General features: G+C 42.6%; 1 protein-coding gene and 1 non-coding gene across 4 annotated transcripts in view; one reads left to right on the forward strand and one right to left on the reverse strand.

Moving 5' to 3' along the window:
* The window catches only part of Sil1 (SIL1 nucleotide exchange factor), a 225,555-nt gene that overhangs the window by 155,047 nt on the left and 50,782 nt on the right, over positions 1-19,726 (forward strand). For all 3 annotated transcript variants that reach the window (XM_052155281.1, XM_052155282.1, XM_052155283.1), the window contains 2 exons: positions 11,353-11,544; positions 17,349-17,470. In XM_052155281.1, coding sequence (XP_052011241.1) covers positions 11,353-11,544; positions 17,349-17,470 — 314 coding nt within the window. The remainder of the gene's footprint in view (positions 1-11,352; positions 11,545-17,348; positions 17,471-19,726) is intronic.
* Positions 1,308-1,453, reverse strand: LOC127664291 (U4 spliceosomal RNA). The gene has a single exon (XR_007973142.1). It is a non-coding gene; the product is annotated as a U4 spliceosomal RNA (small nuclear RNA).

Here is a 19,726-nt window from a genome sequence, read left to right on the forward strand (position 1 = left end):
GTGCTGCACGGGAGTCACCTTAGGGATGTGCAGGGGGCTGGAGACGGCCGGAAGAGCAAGTGTGCCAGCAGCAGAGGGGGGCCAGGAGAAGGCGTGTGTCTGGGGTCCTAGGGTCTGATTGGCGCCTGCGGGCAGGGATTTAGACCTCCCCGCTATCACCTTCAGTCTGGGTCAGTAAGCAACTTAGACATTGTTCCAGGTTCCTTATCCTCTGTGGATGGAGACCCACTTGACCTTGCTTCTCTGTTTTCTATGGGAAGTACAGTTGAATTTTCCTTCTCAGACAACAACATTTTCTTTTCTTAATTTAAACAGCATAGAAAAGCATGAGTAATTTTTAAAGGATTTGAAAAATGGATAGGCAAAAATTATAAGTTTCCCATTGCTGTTTTTAAAAAATCTGTTTCCTCTAGAAAGGGATCCACAGAATGCACAAAAACAAGACCTTAGTACCTGCTGGATTGAGCCACCTGCCCTCTCTTCCTTGCTGTTTGCAGTCTCAGCACGCAGGAGTCTGGAATCAGAGTCAGGTTGTTAGTTTTGCCCTGGGCCCCGGGGCTTCCTCTGCCTTCCCTTGGAACTCCTAGACAGACTCGCTCACTGACAGCACATTAACTCGAGATACGTTTGTGGCTTTTTGTTTGTTTGTTTTTTAAGCATGTCTCCTGCTCTTGGCTACAGATCCTTACATACTTTTAACTAATTAATTTTTAAGTCCATCTTATGTAATGCCTTGTAAATACACAATGATGCTTTTGCTCTGAGCACAAAAAACCAATCCTGTCAGATATTGACCATATCTCTGTGTTTCTTGGATTTGACATGAAATTTGCAGGAGAAAGGGCATCAGTTCTCTTGAACTGGTCATTAGTTTAATTAAGTTAGATAAAGTTTCTTGCTTCTCAAAAAAAAATTGTCTCAGGGCTGGTCAAAGCCTCATTGTAGAAAAGTGCTTGCCATTGAGCCTGCTTCCCTGAGTTCAGCCTGCAAGTCTGTCTTCTGATCTGCATACCTGCTGTCTCAGTCAGGGGTTCTATTCCTGCACAAACATCATGACCAAGAAGCAAACTGGGGAGGGAACGGTTTATTCAGCTTACACTTCCACATTGCTGTTCATCACCAAAGGAAGTCAGGACTGGATCTCTAGCAGGTCAGGAAGCAGGAGCTGATGCAGAGGCCATGGAGGGATGTTCCTTACTGGCTTGCTTCCCCTGCTTGCTCAGCTTTCTTTCTTTTCTTTTTCTTTCTTTTTTTTTTTTTAAGACATAAAACGTATCAGCTTTATTCTTTGGCCTGAGATTATTCAGTCTGACTGAATAATCAGAGACTGTCAAAAATTGCCAGTGCCGACTATATTGCAAGTTGTCAGGCAGGGTATTGGGAAAAGTTTTCAATTAGCAATAATCGCACCTCGGGTAAACCTCATTGGCTGATACTGCCACTGTGCAAAGCTCAGCTTGCTCTTTTATAAAACCCAGGACTACCAGCCAGGGATGACACCACCCACAATGGGCTGGGCCCTCCCACCATGATCACTAATTGAGAACATGCCTTACAGCTGGATCTCATGGAGGCATTTCCAAAAGGGAGGCTCCTTTCTCTGTGATAACTCCAGCTTGTGTCAAGGTGACACATAAAACCAGCCAGTATACATGTACACATACATATACATATGCCATGACATACATGAATATATACATATATATACACACTAAGTAAATAAATGCAAAAAATTTATGACTTAAAAATGTCATGACTTTTTTAAACTTTTGACTCTGTGACAAGCCCATGTTTTCTATTGTTCCCACTAAAGATAACTAAAACCCAGATATAACCATAGCTGCAATATGGAAATTTCTAAAAGGTAGTAAAGCAGTTACAGATTGAACAGGGATTTGGGGCCTTAGGAAGGGCATGTCAGTGTCTTTCTTGGGTCTTCGTTTAGCCCTACATAGTCAGCCTGGACGTTGGAGAATCTCACGTGCTGAAATGCCGGCCAGGTCTGTCTCAGTGCATGGCTTAGGGTGACCTGGAATGCATTGTATCCCAGGCTGGACTCAAACATGTGGCTCCCCTGCTTCAGACTGCCAAGTATACTGGCATGTGCTGCCAAGCCTGACTTAAGTAGCAGATTCTAAAACACTAAAAGAAGCTTTTTCTTTCTAGCTAGAGAAGGAGTAGTCTACAGAGATAAAGCTTTTGACATCACCTGTCCTACTTCTGCCAAAGCCCATGGGACCCTGACTGCCATCCCATAATGCACGCTCATTTTCAGAAGATGAGCAAGGGAGTCTAGAATTCTACCTCCCTCTTGGTGGTGGCAGCAACTCTGTATTCTGATTCCTGTTCCAGGGTCAGCACAAATTGACTGGGGAGCCTGAACTTGCACCTAATGGCAATGGCAGGACTCTGCTTCACCTGAATGGAGTCAGTGAGAGCAGGGCCTACCCTTCCCCTGGGTGTAGACACTGGTTGTAGTGCTGGGGTGGTGTGGGTGAATGGGGAACCTGTCTCCCTCTTCCTGGCACCCCAGGTGGCCTTTCACTACACTCAGGGAGGCTGCACAGGCAATCTGCCCATCAGTTCCCACCCTGCTGGTGACAGACAGCTGCCCTGTGGTAGAGCAAACAGCAAGAACTATTGACTTGAAAATGAGCATAACAATTGCCCTACAAGTGTGGTGTCAGTAGAGGCCAATAGGGGGAGCTGTTCTTCCTTTTGCAAGGTCCTGCATCCAGTGATGACAGCCAAATGTTCTTTACCCTCCCAGCCTAGGGCAAAGGGCAGGCATTGGTTTGGACAGAATAGATCTGAAAAATTGCATACACGTCCTGGACATAATCATTTATCTCTAGAAAAAACTGACCAGCATCCACACTGTTATAAAATATAATCCAGTGGCAGGCAGGGGGACCTGGTGGGGCCATGCCAAGGTGTCCATGCGACAGACCTGGAATAATGGAGGTTTATTTGAGAGAAGGGAAGGGAGTGAGGACCTGGAGATGGGGTAGAGGCAGACAGACAGGAGCAGAGCCACCAGGGCAGGGGCAGAGAAGTGGGGGACAGAGAAGAGCAGAAAGAGGGACATAAAGAGAAGCCTTTAGGAACACATGGGGACACAAGTGTGTGTGTGTGGGGGGGGTGCTGGGGTAGCAAGTGGTCAGTCCTCTTATATACTGCCAGGCCCCCTGAATCTGGTAGTGGTGACATAATCTATTGGTAGGTTCCTGGGAGGAGTCTAACCGAATTGCCTGTAAACCTACACACACACACACACACACACACACACACACACACACACACACATCAACACTGAAAACTGACCTGTCGTCCAGTCATAGCACACAAAGTAGGCTGGAACCAGCACAAACACACTATCCGGCAACTGACTGCTTACTAAAAGAGAAGGCTAAACAGAATGTTTCTTAAGTTAATGCCTCAGATATCCAGCATATTCTTAAAAATCACTTATCTAATAAAGAACCTGCAAAAATCACAGCTTGAATTAACTAATGGTGTTGTGAATTGAATGTTTGTTCTCCCCAAAAGGGTTTGTTTAAGGTCTAACCGCCAGTATGACCTTATTTGGAAGTGTAAGCTTGGGCGGTAACTAAGCGTAGGCTGTGAGTGTGGGTAGAGGAGGAGAGGAGACCAGTGCTCTTTCTGTTGTGACTTCTGCTCCCTTGGAAGGTCCTTCAGCTAGGAACTGAACTGACCAACAACAGGCTTATATTTCTCAGTCTCTAGAACCATGAGGAATAAAGGTTTATTATTTAAGTTACTTAATTCAAGGTACTTTATTAGAATAGCCTGAGTAGACTAAGGTAAGCACCAAGATGACTCAAAAGTTGGAAACCTAGTAACAATTTTTAAAGCAGCTATCATAGAATTGCCTAACTAGTAATTATTAACACTCTTGAAATAAATCAAGCAAATCAACAGCATCATCAAAGATGTGAAACACACACACACATATACACACACTCACTCACTCACAGAGTCTTAGTCAATTTTCTATTGCTGTAAAAAGACACCAAGGCAACTCTTCTAAAAGCGAATGTTTCATTGGGCTGGTTTACAGTTTCAGAGGTTCAGTCTGTTGTCATGGTGAGAAGCATGGCAGCATGCAGGCAGACATGGTGCTGGAGGAACTGAGAGTTCTACATACTGATCTTGAAATAGCAGGATGGTGAAAGCAAGTCACTGGGCCTGGCTTGGGCTTCTAGAATCCCAAAGCCCACCCCCAGTGACACACTTCCTCCAGTAAGGCCACACCTCCTAATTCTTTCAAATACTGTTACTTCTTTGAGCCTCTTTACAGTAGTAAACCTCTTACCAAGGGGAATATGTTTAAGACTTTTTGTGGATAATGTTGAACTGTATATGCTATGCTATTTCCTTAAATTGTGTTATAAATTAGTAAGAAATTAAAGAAAACTGTGGTAAAACAGAACAGTTCCTGTATACTGTAATAAAACTTTCCTGGTGTGCAGGCAGAATGTGTAGTATGGATGCACTGGACAAAGGGTGTTCATGTCTGCGGTAAATAATAGCAAGATGGCGTCAGAGTTTGCCATTCAAAACAGTGTGCAAATTATAGCCTGAGGACGTTCTGCTTCTTTGCTTGTTTGTTTGCTTGTTTTTGATAAAAGGACTGGAAAGAAGGGTCAGAGGATAAGAAAAAAGGCTGCTTTTGCAGAGGAATCTAAGCTTGGTTCCCAGCACCCATATTATGCAGCTCTAACCACCTATATAACTCTAGCTCCAGAGGGATCTGATTCCTCTGCTGTCCATGGACACCTGTGTGTGTGTGTGTGTGTGTGTGTGTGTAATGTGTGCATATATATCCCATAATACACATAATTAAAATATTAATATTTTTAAAGAAGGAATTGTATTGAATTTCCTATTTAATTTGTTTGTGCCATAGTTACTATGAATAACCAAAGTCATAGGAAGTTAGATAAGAAGTGCTGACTAGAATTGAAAAATACAATAAATAAAATTTTAAAATTCATTGGATTAGATCAGTAACAGATTAATAGGTATCAGGGAAAAGAATTGGTGAATAGAAAGATAATAAAATTATAAAGTTTGAGTAGATTTAAAATAGATTGAGGAAAAAATGGAGAGAGTGTTCAGGACCTGAGGGACAACGACAAAGATCTCACATTTATGTCATGGGAAATCTAAACAGAGGAGAACGAATACTGGGCTGAGAGACAAGCTAAAAAACAGTGAGAACAGATTCTGACTAAGAAATCACCATACTTGATGAGAGACATAAAAACCACAGATCTGTGGTGATAAAATGGATTCCTTGCAATAAACTGAGGAACCTGGGATCCAGATATAGCCCAGAAAAACTCCTGAAAACTGAAAAGAAAAATAAAATCTCAAGGCAACTGGAGAGACACAGTACATGAGGGACCCATGATTGAGGAAGGGTGATTTTTCCTCTAGAGCCATAGGGGCTGTAGCCAAATATGTGATGCTTTTTTCACGGGTGAAAAGACACAGAACTATTCTTTGAAATAGCTCATACTATGTCTTTAAGGAATGAAAGGGAAATCATCATATTCTCAAACAAAGGAAAATTAAGGCATTTATTACCAGTGTATCTACTCTGACAGAATCACTGAAAGTGCTGTACAGGCAGGAAGGAATCACAGAAGGAAACAGGACATCAGGAAGGGAGAAAGAACAATGACTATGAACAAGAAAAATAGATTATTCTTCTTTTTGAACATTAAAATGTTTTATTCTATTTTGGGGTTTTTTTTTTGTTTTTTTGCTTTTTGGATTTGGTTTTTTCGAGACAGGGTTTCTCTGTATAGCCCTGGCTGTCCTGGAACTCACTTTGTAGACCAGGTTGACCTCGAACTCAGAAATCTGCCTGCCTCTGCCTCCCAGAGTGCTGGGATTACAGGCGTGCACCACCACCGCCCAGCTAAAATTTTTATTCCAAAAGGAAACATTTTTTGACATCCATTTCCTAATGCCCACTGAGAATATCTTAAAACAATTATGGAAGGAGGAGACAGAATTGGAGGCAAAGTTTCAATAATTTACTCAGTTTAAGATCTGAATGCCTGTAGCTTATAGTTACTTAGGTATATTGTAGTACTTAGAAAATCAGTATTAAAATGAAACTAAAGACAGATCTACTCAAAAAAATAGATAAACCAAATGGAGTTCTATTTTTAAAATGCTGCCGTAGGAAGACAAAGGGTAAACAAAAATCAAAGAACAAAGATGGGAACTGGGGAAGGAAGACACAGGAAGTCAGCCTGGACTACAGGCTGCCAGTCCAGAACACCAAAACCCAAACAAACTACCACCAGCAAAAGACACCCAGAACGAATAGAAATGGCAGACTTGAGCCCTAATGTTTCAGTAATTACGTTAAATGTGAATAGTCTATACCAATTATTTTTGTGTGTTTCTTATTCTTTTTGTTGTTTGTTTACTAAATGGAATTTTATCCCAAATATATGGATCCTACAAAAAAAAAAAAAACCAAAAAAACAAAAAACCACTCAAATGTAGTAATTGAGGAGGTGGGTCGAATGAGGGTGTATTCCACAGATGTGATTGGAGCATATGTTGCACAAACATTGTCTTTGAAAGGTGATGAATGGCCAGTGATAAAGAGGAATGTTGCATCATGGTAAAAGGTTATGTCACTAACACACATGGCAATCTCAGTAGTTTTCACTTTTGTGTCAAAATACTTGAGGCAGCTTGGGGGTAGTTGTGGCACACGCCTTTAATCCCAGCATTTGGGAGACAGAGGCAGGCAGATCTCTAATTAAGGCTATACAGAGAAACCCTGTCACAGGAAAAACAACAATAACAACAATAACAACAAATACTTGAAGCAAAACCTGACAGAATTAAAAGGAAGAAACAAATAAATCTACAGTTACATTTAGGGACTTCAACATTCCTTTCTCAGAATTTCTAAAAAAGCAAATGAAAAAGAACATGAGAGGGGTTAGAGAGATGGCTCAGCGGTTAAGAGCACTGACTGCTCTTCCAGAGGTTCTGAGTTCAATTCCCAGCACCCACATGGTGGCTCACAACATATATAATAGAATCTGCTTGCCTTCTTCTGGTGTGTCTGAAGACAGTGACAGTATACTCATATACATAAAATAAATAAATAAATCTTTTTTAAAAAATTAAAAAAGAAAAAAGAAATGAGAAAGCTGAGTACCAGAAACATTTGTCAAGTTAGAGTGTACCTAGAGTTAATAACACATCTTAACCAAATTAAAGAAATTGAATTTCTTTGCTCATAAAGGGATCAGAGTAGAACACCTGTAAACATCTGTATTACAGTGAAGGTCTTCAGGGAAGTTGAGAGGCACATCGACCTGAACACAGCCAGGAGTGCAGGTAGTTAGGCCCTTGAGAGGCAGAGGCTGGTTCTGCACGTGTGCTCTCCACGTGTGAGCCTTGAGCCACAGAGAGAAGCGAATGCCAGGAATGAAGGCGGAGCTGGGCAGCAGGACAGTAGATTGGCCGCTCGCCACTCCCAGTCCAGGCCACAGAACTGCAAGGCATCAAAGGTGTGCTCCCTACACAGAGACACTGGGAAGAGGCCTGTAGCTAGCAAGGACATTTGATTTGTATAGTCAGCATGATTTATAAAAGAATTCCTGGGGTTTAAATAGTTTTCCTGGCACTATCTATCAAACATTGAAAAGTAGTTACCATCAACTCTACACAGTCTCTTGTGGAAAACAGAAGTAGAAGTGATATTTCCTCACCTATTTTATGAGACCAGTATTATACTTCTACCTATTCCAGATAAATATATTTAAAAACAAAAAAGAAACTTCAGAATAACATTCCTCATGAATATAGATGCAGAAATCTCCAATAAGATAGAGACAAATCAAGCCCAGCGATTTAGAAAAGGAATAAAACACTAGGAGTGAACGGGGTTTATTACAGAAAGGGGAAGCTTCTCAAGGGGGTGGTGGGCAGCACCCTGCAGTATTCTCAGCACTCAGGAGGCAGACACACAGACACAGGAAGCTCCATGAGTTCAAGGCCAACTTGATCTATGTAGACTTCCAGAACGGGCTGTATAGAGAGACACTACCTCAAAAATAATTTTTTCCTATGTAACAAAAACTAGTCAGACTGGGTATGATAGTACATACCTATAGCCTAGCACAGAGGGATGTGAATTTGAGGCCAGCTGGGCTATGTAACAAGATTCTGTCCCCAAAAAATCAGAAACAAGCAAACAAAAACATAAAATCCAATAGGTGTAACCAGCAGTCAGCAACTAAAGAAGAAACATTACCTTATCATATATCAATTCAGATATTAAGAATGTGACAGAAATTCAATACCAGTTTATGATGGAAACTCAAAAAATCCAGGAATAGAGCTTTCCTTGACTTGCTAAAGAGATTGATGGGGGAAAAAAAACTATATCGAATATACTTTATAGCAAGAGGCTTACTGTGCTAGTGAACTCGGCAAGAATATTTACTCACCACTGGGGGTGACACTTCTGTTTTTTGTTTGTTTGGTTGTTTGGTTGGTTGGTTTTTGTTTTTTTTTTTTCCTTCGAGACAGGGTTTCTCTGTGTAGCCCTGGCTGTCCTGGAACTCGCTCTGTAGACCAGGCTGGCCTCGAACTCAGAAATCCACCTGCCTCTGCCTCCCAGAGTGCTGGGATTACAGACGTGCGCCACCACCGCCTGGCGTCCACTTTTGGTTGTCAACTTGACTATATCTGGAATTAACTAAACCCCAAATGCCAGGAACACCTGTAAGGGACTTTTTTCTTAAATTATTTGAAGTGGGAGACCCATTTGTAATCTAGATCTTTGAGCTGGGAAGATCCACCTTTAACCTGGGCCACACCTTCTGCTGGGAGAAGGAAGCTGGCTCTCTCAAGAGCACCTGTTTGCTCTCACTCTTGCTGTCAGGTCCGTCCCTTCTCTGGCATTAGAGCCCACTTCTTCCAGATTCCTGTGTATACTGAAGAGCACTTGAGCTATCCAGCCTTGTTGACTGAACTACTAGATTCTTGAACCTTTTTTGTTTGTTTTTGTTTTTGTTTTTCAAGACAGGATTTCTCTGTATTGCCCTGGCTGTCCTGGAACTCACTCTGTAGACTAGGCTGGCCTCGAACTCAGAAATCCATTGCCTCTGCTTCCCAAGTGCTGGGATTACAGGCGTGCACCACCACTGCTCAGCTTGGACTTTCTGTTCATAGCCAAACTCAGGGTGTCCAGTGCATGCACTAAGTTCTTTACCAGCTAAACCATCTCTCCAGCTGAGCAGGCTTATCTAACAGCCAAAGCCTAGAAACAGCTTGGATGTTCTTAAACAGGTAAATGATTACTGTACAGATGTGATGAAATACTCACCAGCAACGAGAACGGAACACTTGATGTCTGCAGTGACTGGGTTAGCTCTCAAGGGCATTGTGCTTAGTGAAGAAAATGCCAATCTTAAAAAAGCCAATCTGTGTGGTTCCATTTATATAACATTCCCCAAATGTCAGAATTATAGAGCTAAGGGAAAAAAAAAAAAGCCCAGCGTTGATCAGGGCTTCAGGATGGAACTCAGTGGGCGCATGCACAAGATATAGCTCTAAAGAGCTTGAGCAGGGCTTCCTCAGTAGGAATAGAACAGCTCTATAATTTGATTGCACAGGTAGCCACATAAATCCATAACCTGGATAAAGCTGTATAGAATAATACAAGTATACATGCAAATTTTATATCGTATTGTAAGATACATTGAATCTGTGTCCTTTCTTGCTGTTGATGGTATGTTATTATTATGTAAGATGTAACTATTGGGGGAAGCTGGGTAAAGAGTATATGATACTCTTACTCTATTTTCATAAATTCCCGTGAGCTTGTAGTTATTTCAGACTCCATTTTCTTCCTTTTTTTGTTGTTTTTGCTTTTTCTTTTCCTTTAACAGGCCTTCTTGAGAGCCAGGAATCATCTTTGTGAGGCAGAAGTCACTTCTTTTCTTTTCTTTTCTTTTCTTTTCTTTTCTTTTCTTTTCTTTTCTTTTCTTTTCTCTTCTCTTCTTTTCTTTTCCTTTCTTTTCCTTTTTTCCTTTTTCTTTCTTTCTTTCTTTCTTTCTCTCTTTCTCTCTTTCTCTCTTTCTCTCTCTCTTTCTCTCTTTCTTTCTTTCTTTCTTTTTTTCCCAAGACAAAGTCTTACTATGTAGCTCTGGCTGTCCTGAAACTCACTATGTAGACCAGGCTGGCCTTGAACTTGCAGAGACCCTCCTGAGAGGTCACATGATTGTTGTTTCTATTGTCCCCTGGCTCTGAGAAGTGACTAAGCCTTCCCAGACGTCTTTGTTGCCCTTGATCACCATCCAGACTCCTGCCTGAGACTTGAAGAGCATTTCACAGGGTTTTAGCCCAAGAAGTAGTGTGGTGCCTCCTAAGTGTGGTAACTTTGCTGGAGCATCTTTTTTAAGAGAGGGTGATTCATAGCTTTGGTTGGTGTTTGTATAGAATACTTATACTGGAGAGAGAAACCATAGGTAATAGATGAATAATTTGGAGCTGACAACTGCTCATCATCCTGCTTTTTATAAATACCCATACCTTTTAATTTTTCTTGCAAGATATAAAGCACTGCAACCTTTCAGACTCTCTTTATAAGCACTATCCACTAAAATTGGGAAGAAACTGGAGTGCCACATGTATAAAATACCCAATTAAAGTCTTTTATTCATCTCCAACATAACTTCATTTTAAAGATTTTTATATGTGTGTGGGGTAGGGAGGACTGAGAGAAAATTGTTTGAGATTTGAGTATAGTACATACAGTAATTTAGCCATTTCAAACAGTTGAACAGATTGTACACCTGTGGTTGGAGTGACAGTAATGACAGTGATTTAATTTTCATCGCAAATTGCTCTTGTTCTGACAGCTCTTCCTTCATCCGGGTTTCCCATCCAGGCAGTGCAAGGCCAGGGTTTTCTGGTTGGGGAAGACAGAGAGCCATGGTGTGGATCCTCTTACCTTCCACTCCAGCTGTCCTGTGAGGCTAGAGGTTGAAAGTGAACTTGTCTTGCTTTCCCTGAGCTCAGTGGTTGCACCCAGAAAACTCGATTCTCCCAGACTTGAATAAGCATGCTGGAGAAAGTCCTGTGGTTTTTTGGAGCAGAGCCCTATATGGGTCTACTCTGGTGACTTTTTCTGAGTCTCTTGGAAAGGATCAGCGTTTCTGTTCCAACAGAGTAGAGCCCTGGTCTTCTGTAAGGATGGGCATCCATGGCACACTATATGGCTCTTAGGGAGATGTCTCTAGCCCCTTGGATTAATCATGTCTTTGCTGTTCTCTTTAGGCAAGACAGGCCACAGTAAAGCAGCTCTTCCGCCCCATCGAGGAGCTGAAGAGGGAATTTGATGAACTGAATGTTGTTCTGGAGACTGACATGCAGATTATGGTTCGGCTGATAAACAAGTTCAACAGCTCCAACACTAGCCTAGAAGAGAAGGTTGCTGCACTCTTTGATCTTGAGTACTATGTCCATCAGGTATTGTATTTCCTTGCTTGCCTATAAACCCAACTTTTTAATCAGTAGCTCCTCACATAAACCCCTGTTCTAAACCCACAGGAGACAACAGCAATGGTGTTGCCACTTTGCCAGGGCACAGACACAACGTAGCCATAGACGGGGCAGTTAGAGCTGTTCTTAGGGAGCACATCGACCCACTTTTTTGCTTGAATCTGTTCTGTTTTAACATTAAGACAAAATTACCATAATCTGTGTCACTTACAGTCTGGAAGGGTACGCAAACATGAATGACTGAGCAAATCAGCAAACACTGAGCTACTTTAAAACCATAACAGGGGCTTCGAAGGGTGATGTGTCTTATCACAGGGTGACTTAGAATGAGCTGACTAGTTAGAGTCACTAAAGATAGATGCTTCCCATAGGATGCGCTCCTCCGCAGAGTATTCAGGAAGAAGTAGGCGTTGGTTAGATGGAGACGAGAAACTCTTAAGGAGGCGATGGTAGTGTTGCCCAAGGGCAATATCTGGTGTGATGTCTACATTAGTACCTAAGGGCATATTGTGATAGTTACACCCATTTTTTGATGTATTTATGGTTATTTTCATGCTATAGAGATACATTTAAATAGTTAAGATAGTATGTTTACAAAATCAGAAGTATTTACTGCTTAAGTTTTCCTTCCATTTCCCCTTCATATCACTTGTGTTCCACTCACCTTCCCCAAAGCGGCCAGGGAACATTGTGGAAGAGAGGACAAAAATACCATGAGAGCCAGAAGACAGTAACAGAGTACAGGAGTGACAGTGTCCTCTGCACATACCATGATTCTGTTCTCACTCATGAGCCTACAGGGGCTGTGGTTACAAGACAGGCCTGAAATCAAGCCAGTGAACAGTCAGGTATGGAGGGAGAGGAGCTCACAAGGTCCACCCCAGCTGAGAAGCTACTGAGAGAGATGGATGCTGAGGCAGGGAGAGGAAGTTGTCTTTATAGGTGTGCTCCCTGGCGGGCTAACCATGATGCAGTGGATGGCCCCACACCCATGGGCATGTGGGCAGCACAAATTAGACTTAGTCCTTGTTTAAGGACATGGAATTAGGAGGGGTTGGGGATAAATTTCAGAGTAGTTAGGGGAAGAAGAAGGGGGTAGTATGATTCAGAGTATGTTATATATGTGAGATTCTAAAAACCTAATAAAATTGTTGTATTTATTTGTTTACTTTAATTTGAGGCTGGGCATGGTAGTATATGCCTTTAAACCCTGTTCTTGGAAAGCAGGCAGATCTCTATAAATTTGAGGCCACACTGGTTTACACAGTGAGCTCCCGAAAAACTAGGGATATACAGGGAGACCCTGTCTCAGAAACAAACAAACAAAAAAAAAAAAAAAAAAAAAAAACAAAGAAAAAAGAAAGAAACTCGGAGAACGTTTAGTTATTCTTAGGAACTTTAGAAAAATTTACCAGTCCTTGTATTAGAACCTTCCATGCAGAGTAAGTTATGTACATGCAGACTCTGGGGCAGAGGTGAGGTGGTAAGATTGAAGGCCTTACCAAGATTGGAGCGACTGGAACTCAGACAAGGAGAGAGAGGGGAGCTCTTTGTGATTGTCCCCTTAGTCCTGAGGCTGACGTGGGAAGGTGACCATTCAGACATCTAGTACTAATAATGAGCACTCCAGACCGTCTGCTGCCCCAGGTGCTTTATGTGTAGATTCCATAGGTGCCCTGAGTAGGTACCATTGTTAGTCTGTTTTTTCTTTTTGTTTGTTTTTCTGTTTTTGAGTTAGAGTCTCATTATTTTATCCAGGATGGTCTCACATCCCTGGGCTCCAGTGGGTCAGAGGGGAATTGCAAGCTCCCACTTTTTTTTTGGTTTTTTGAATTTGGTTTTTTTGAGACAGGGTTTCTCTGTATAGCCCTGGCTGTCCTGGAACTCACTCTGTAGACCAGGCTGGCTTCGAACTCAGAAATCTGCCTGCCTCTGCCTCCCAGAGTGCTGGGATTACAGGTGAGTGCCACCACCGCCCGGCCTAAGCTCCCACTTTTTAATTGAGGACAGTGGAGTTCAAGGAGAAGGTGTGATCATTGAGGACCAACCAGCTGCTGAGTGAGAGCTGGATTTGTAAAAAGTTCAGTCAATCCTAAATTCTAAGCTTTTAGACTATGACCAGTGTACGTCTCATAGAACACTGCATGAAGATCAAAGCTAGAGGTAAAGAAGAAGAACTAAGGCAAGGTATTCATTTGCTCAACATTCTTTCAGCAGGTGACTCTCTGGAGAGTCTGCTGAGCCCCAGACACTATTCAGCCCCTTGAGGTGCATTTATGAACAGAACTGGACCTTATTTTCTAGCAGAGGCAGAGAGACAGATTTAACAAATAATTATAAAAAATTATAATTTTTATAAAGGTAATAAAATTATGAAAAAGTACAAAGAAGAGCCATATAGAAAGTGGCGGGCAGGAGGTAGGAGTGTTTCGAGACTGACTGGATCTGAGAGAAAAGGAAGAGCGCATGAAACCTCACAGGCCATGGGAAAGAGTAGGACTGGAGCCTGGTGGCAGAGGCAAGGTGGAAACAGCCCCTCCATGGAGCTGTAGCACTGAGGATCTGACTACCGTGGGGAGCTTGGGTGGCCACAGAGCCCAGGTAGGAAGCTGTGGGAATGATGGCCCAAGGTGCTGTATGGTCCTAACCAAGCGTGTGCTGAGGTTCAGAGCCCCAGTGCCCCCACCCCGACCCATCACAGTGTCCACAGTCTCTGTAAATGATACTATTTTTTTCATTCAGACTTTGTGTGAATGCATCTGTGCTGTCTGCAGGGGTTGCAGGGTGGCTCTGCATCCTCTTCCTCTGTTCAGACCCCAAAGAGCAAGACTGTGACCCTCTTACGAAGTGAAAAGAAAATGAGCATGAGTTTTCTTTCCCCTTCCTAGTCCCTTTGTGGGTTAAAAGACCCCCTCTAGCTTTTCCATTAGAGATAATTAAGGATCAAGGCTTCTAGGGGTTATTGACCAGCTCAGTCTTGTTCTGGTGTTGACAGCTTTTATGTTTTTCATTTTCAATGTACTTGGATGGATCTTTGGTTCTCAGCTTTCTGAGGTCTTGCTTTAGTTCACATGAAAGGCTGAAATCACTAGCTTATCATGCCTATAAGGGAATGAGTTACACAAGGCTAATATAACCAATAACTCAACAACAGAATTTCCGCCTGCAGTCCCATCTGGCAGCAGTATCCTCGGGGTGGCATCCCATCCCACTTGTACAGTTCCTTGGGTATCACCATACTCAGCCAGAGGTCACCATAGAACCATTCCATTGGTCAAGGACAAATCCCCTCCGTTGGCAAAAGTGCCCTCCTCAAGTGTTCTGGGCCATTGACTTGGACAAGTGTACTAATGTGCTCTGGTAAGTTGTGATTTCTCAGGGAGATTCCAGAATACACATACATAGCTCATCCTGCTTTCCAGCTGTGAAGGAGAATTGGGTGATGTAATGCTAACTTTGAGGCAAATAGAACTTTTCCAGCCAGGAGCTTCAGTCGATTCCCACACTTCAACTCACTGAATAGGGGCCTAAGAGCCAGGGCTACAAGGACCTGAACTGGGTCTGCCAAAGGATTCCTTGCAGCCATATTTTAATTATTAACACAGGATATGTGAAAAGCAAAAGCCTTGTGTGTAGGAAAGAGTTTGTGAGTTATTTATGAGGAAGGCCTCTGCGTTCCCGCCTGCCCTGGGCAGGGTCTACCTCTCCTCTGGCCACTCCTCCATTATTTCCCCAGCTCCCACCGGGGAGTGCTTTAAATTTTCCCAGTGCTAGTCTGGTTGCCACCATCCCTTCCTGATGATTTATCTTCCTATACTCCTGGCCCATCCTGAATGCAGCCTGAGGAAAGTTCTGGGTCTAAGCCTGTCAGCTTCTGTGTGGCTCTGGGGAGAACCCAGGTTTGGTGTGTGAGTGGGCCAGAATGAACCGTTCCTTGCTCACTAGCAGTCAGATAATGAGAGAGCACCTTCAAACTGTTTACAGGGACACTAGCAATTCGTGTCCCATGGGATTGTCATGCAGACACACAGAATCTAGGACAGACCCAGGCCCTCCCTGGTGTGCTCTGAGGTCAGCAAAGAGCAAGCTGCCCTTCCAGTCTTGGTAAGTGACCATCCCAAATGTGGAGTGATGGGATTTTGAGAAATGAGTGGTATCTTGGAAACCTGGAACAAAGGAGAGAGGAATTGAATTTAAATTTTTATTCCTCAATTCAAGGGTTTTAAAGCCATATGTATGAGGAAGAAAGTCATTTCAACAAGTGCCCCATTCTAAGTCTCCCTTATCATCCGGGCTTTGGCTCTGTCATCATCCTTGCATAGGGGCAGGTTGGGACAGAAGAATCCTAGCTGTGACCTCGGGCATCCATGGCAGCTAGACTTTATACTGGGATGGTCCTTTCTCAGGCCCGTGTGTTGGCACCGACACTATAGGTTGTTTTTTATTCAGTGGGAGTTTATTTTGGGAATAGTTTAAATTTTTATTCCTCAATTCAAGAGTTAATCATTGAACACCTAACTCTCTCTCTCTCTTCTAAAGTCACTGGAACTGTGGCTGGGAAAACCTGCTTTTGTAGACGTCCTATCAGAGTATATGACAGTGATCATCCAAGTGCTAACATAGGCCAGGCCACCCAGGAGCCCGGAAGGGTCAGACCCTGTGCTCTGTCCTTGCCTTGTCTAGTTAGGAGATAGGAGTGAGGGCACAGTCGGATGGGAACCAGCTCTAAGTTGTAGGAGAAGGTCGGCACCAATTACATCACTGCTGGGCCCTTGCTTCTGAGGTCTCCTGAAATGCCGTACAGTGCATCAGAGGGGAAACCTTTGGAGGCAGTGATAGTAAGACTCTGACTTTCCATGTATATATGCAAATACAGGGGTTAGTGACTTAACTAGTAATCTCAAACTTGGATATATGATAAGACATCAGTGTGATTATTTAGTGTTGATTTTATTGTAATGAGAACTTTTTACAGTCACTTGCGCTCATTGTTTTAAGTCACTCAGCTTATCGGTTATATAATGATAAAAATATTCAGCACTGCTAGCATGTAGCCATGGTTAGTAAAATAGTCCTAGGCCAAAGCCTTTGGGAAACTGACTTTTGTACAGATTTTAAAATAAATGTCTTCAGGTTCAGTCAACGTTACCAAATATAGGATAATATTGTTACTTCTCTTCTAGTACTCTCGTAGCACACCCCACCCCAACACCCCCTTCTTCTACACACACACACACACACACACACACACACACACACACACACACCACGCCACACCACACTACAGGAGCCCCATGAGCAGGGATCCTTCTCTAGTCCCTGGTTTCTAATTAAAAGTCAGGTTTTTTCCTCCACTGCTCACTGCTTCCATTGTGTTTGGACATTTGCAGGATGTGCGGCACTGTTTAGTGGTGCTGTGGTGCCAGATTCTTTGTGTTAACAGCTTGCATGTTTGGAGTAAGCTTTGTGACTCATTGCTGCATTAGAATTTTTGGAGACATGTTTGGCATGAGCAAGAGCTAGGTGCCGTTTCTGCGGGTTCCCACGCAGGTGCTGATAAATGGTGTTACATGAATGAGAAGTTCTCAAATGTAAGATTCCTTTAAAACTTGGGCAGTTTTAATACACCTTTCTAGTTACTCAGAAGGCCACTGCTGCTCTTGTCTTTTACATTTATTTTTGCTAGTCATTAAAGAACAGCTATCAGAAGAGTGCTCCCCCACTCTCCCCCCTCAAAGGCTGTCCTGTACTAAGCAATGCCTTTGTTGCAGATGGATAACGCACAAGACCTGCTGTCCTTTGGTGGCCTTCAAGTGGTGATTAATGGGCTCAACAGCACAGAACCCCTGGTGAAGGAGTATGCTGCTTTTGTGCTGGGAGCTGCCTTTTCCAGGTGAGCAGCATGGGCGGATTGCCACTGGCTGGAATCTTTTGCCTTAATTGGCTTAAGGAACGACTATACTTGCCCTTCTAGTCACTCGTCAACATGGCCGTGGTGAAGCTAAAGCTGAGTCAGTTTCTATTCCAAATAGATGGTTTCAGCCATGTGTTCCTGTTCTGTGATTTCTATTCTCTTCATCATATATATGTATACATAAATAGTAGACCTTAGGTCATATTTTCTATTTTAGTAAAATTAATAAATGTACCAGCCACATGTGGTAAGTAGTGAGAAATGGGAATAAGCTACAGGAGTGAAGCCACATCTGATGACCAAGTGATGAATCTGACCAGAAAGGGCCTGTGAGGGGGATGAGGCTTCCCCTGGTTGCTGAAATCAGTCATGCAGTGAGATGCATTCTCTGTGTGGAGTCTTTAGCATTTCATTTAGTCTGTTTTATACTGGAAAACTTACCACGCAAGATGAACAATAGACAGCTTCTTGAAAGAATAGATGTGGAGAAATATGTAGGTATCAAGTAATTTTACTCATTTGAAAAGGTCAGGATTTCTTTATACTGTCACTATGTCCATTTAAAAGTATCTGCTCCTAAGACCATCTCATCTGTATTTCTAAAATAGAAACAGTTACTTTGATTTTTGCTTCCAGGGTTGTGACAATTAGTGTTGCCTTGCCTAGATAGTTTGTGCTGTGGTTGGAGAAAGGCTAGTCTAAACTAGAGTTTGTTTGACAAGACTTTGTTTGTTTATTCATTCTTATGTTTATTTAATTAGAACTTTAATCTGATCCTTTTCTTTTCATAGCAAAATGAAGGATAGTTGCCCTAAGGAGGAGGCTGCAAGCAAGCAAGCCCTGCTCCCTTTTCACGCCTACCTTCACTCACTGTCCCATGCTGGTGCTGTGGACAGACCAGGCCCCGGCCTCTAGGGCAACTCTGTGTCCCTTGGCTTCATTTTCCAAAGCCAGACTTTGTCAGAAAGCCCAGTTCCTCCTGCCCAGCTGCTGGACACAGCTATGGCTTCAGTCCAGGGTCTCCCCTCATAAGGTTGTAGAGACTTGAGAACTTACTCAGGTTCACTGTTGCTTCTCAAGCTGGAAGGGAACTAACTCAAACTCTAACCCTTCATCTAGACTCATTTTTGAAATCTTCATTTTATTCCAAACTACTTCCAGTATGAATGTGATATCCTGCATATCTCTTGCCATTGCTTCTGGAAATAGATTTTGGAGAAACAGTAGCATCTTCATACCACTTCCTTGTTAAAGGGGACTCTGACTTGAGAAGCATGCATTTAGACATTCTTAGCAACCAAAACCTAGATACTGTGTCAGTGCGTGGTATTATGATGACCTCTCCATGACTGGACTATGTTAGTATAAGACCATGTTAGCATTCATACAGCATCACTAAATTTAATAGAGATAAATATAAAATATTTCAACTTAGTGTTTTGATGGCAAGCACACTACTGTAGTCAAATGTTCTAGCTGGGTTTTTGATAGCTCACTGAAGGGCTGTTACAGCGACAGCATGGTATGGCGCCAGAGCTTTTGGAAGCCAGCAGCAGGCTTCCCAACACCAGGAAAATGTCAATGTTTTATTCAAAGAGAAGCTTGACACAGACTATTTCTGTGCAGAGAGGCTGGCTTCAGTGCTGTTGTCTGATATGCATTACTTTCTTTTGATGTCCTAAGTATCAGCTCTGCACCTCCCTAACTGCTTCAAGCATCAGATGTGTAGTCACAGTGATTAGATAAGCTAGCTCTTTGCCAAAGGGCATTCAAGAAATAGCATCCTGGAGTCTTGGGCTTGTGGGCAATCTTTTGAACTAGGAACAATAATAGGTGCCCAGTGCATTTCATGAAGGTGAATAGAAATAAAAACATATAATGAGCACTTGCCCATAATAATGTGGCATCAGCACCATTGTCACCTCATCATAAGGACTCCACGTCAACATCATCATTACTTTGTTGTAATAGCTCCTTTGTTACTACCAGTTTTCCCTATACGGAAGTTCTTGCATTATTTCTTTCTACAGTACAAACTCTGTCATCCTGTTTATGTTACACCGTGTCTCTTGCTGCTAATGTTGCTGCTTCATGAGAGTCTTTATTTGTCTACCTGGGTTAATTGCTTAATAAGTCCTTCCACACACATTTCTGAGGATGAAGGGATCTCTTCCCCAGTGTTAAACACCAATTATTCCAAGATAAGAAAAAGAATGACAGAAATATAATTGGCAT

Source organism: Apodemus sylvaticus, chromosome 13, assembly GCF_947179515.1.
Source record: "Apodemus sylvaticus chromosome 13, mApoSyl1.1, whole genome shotgun sequence".
NCBI lineage: Eukaryota > Metazoa > Chordata > Mammalia > Rodentia > Muridae > Apodemus > Apodemus sylvaticus.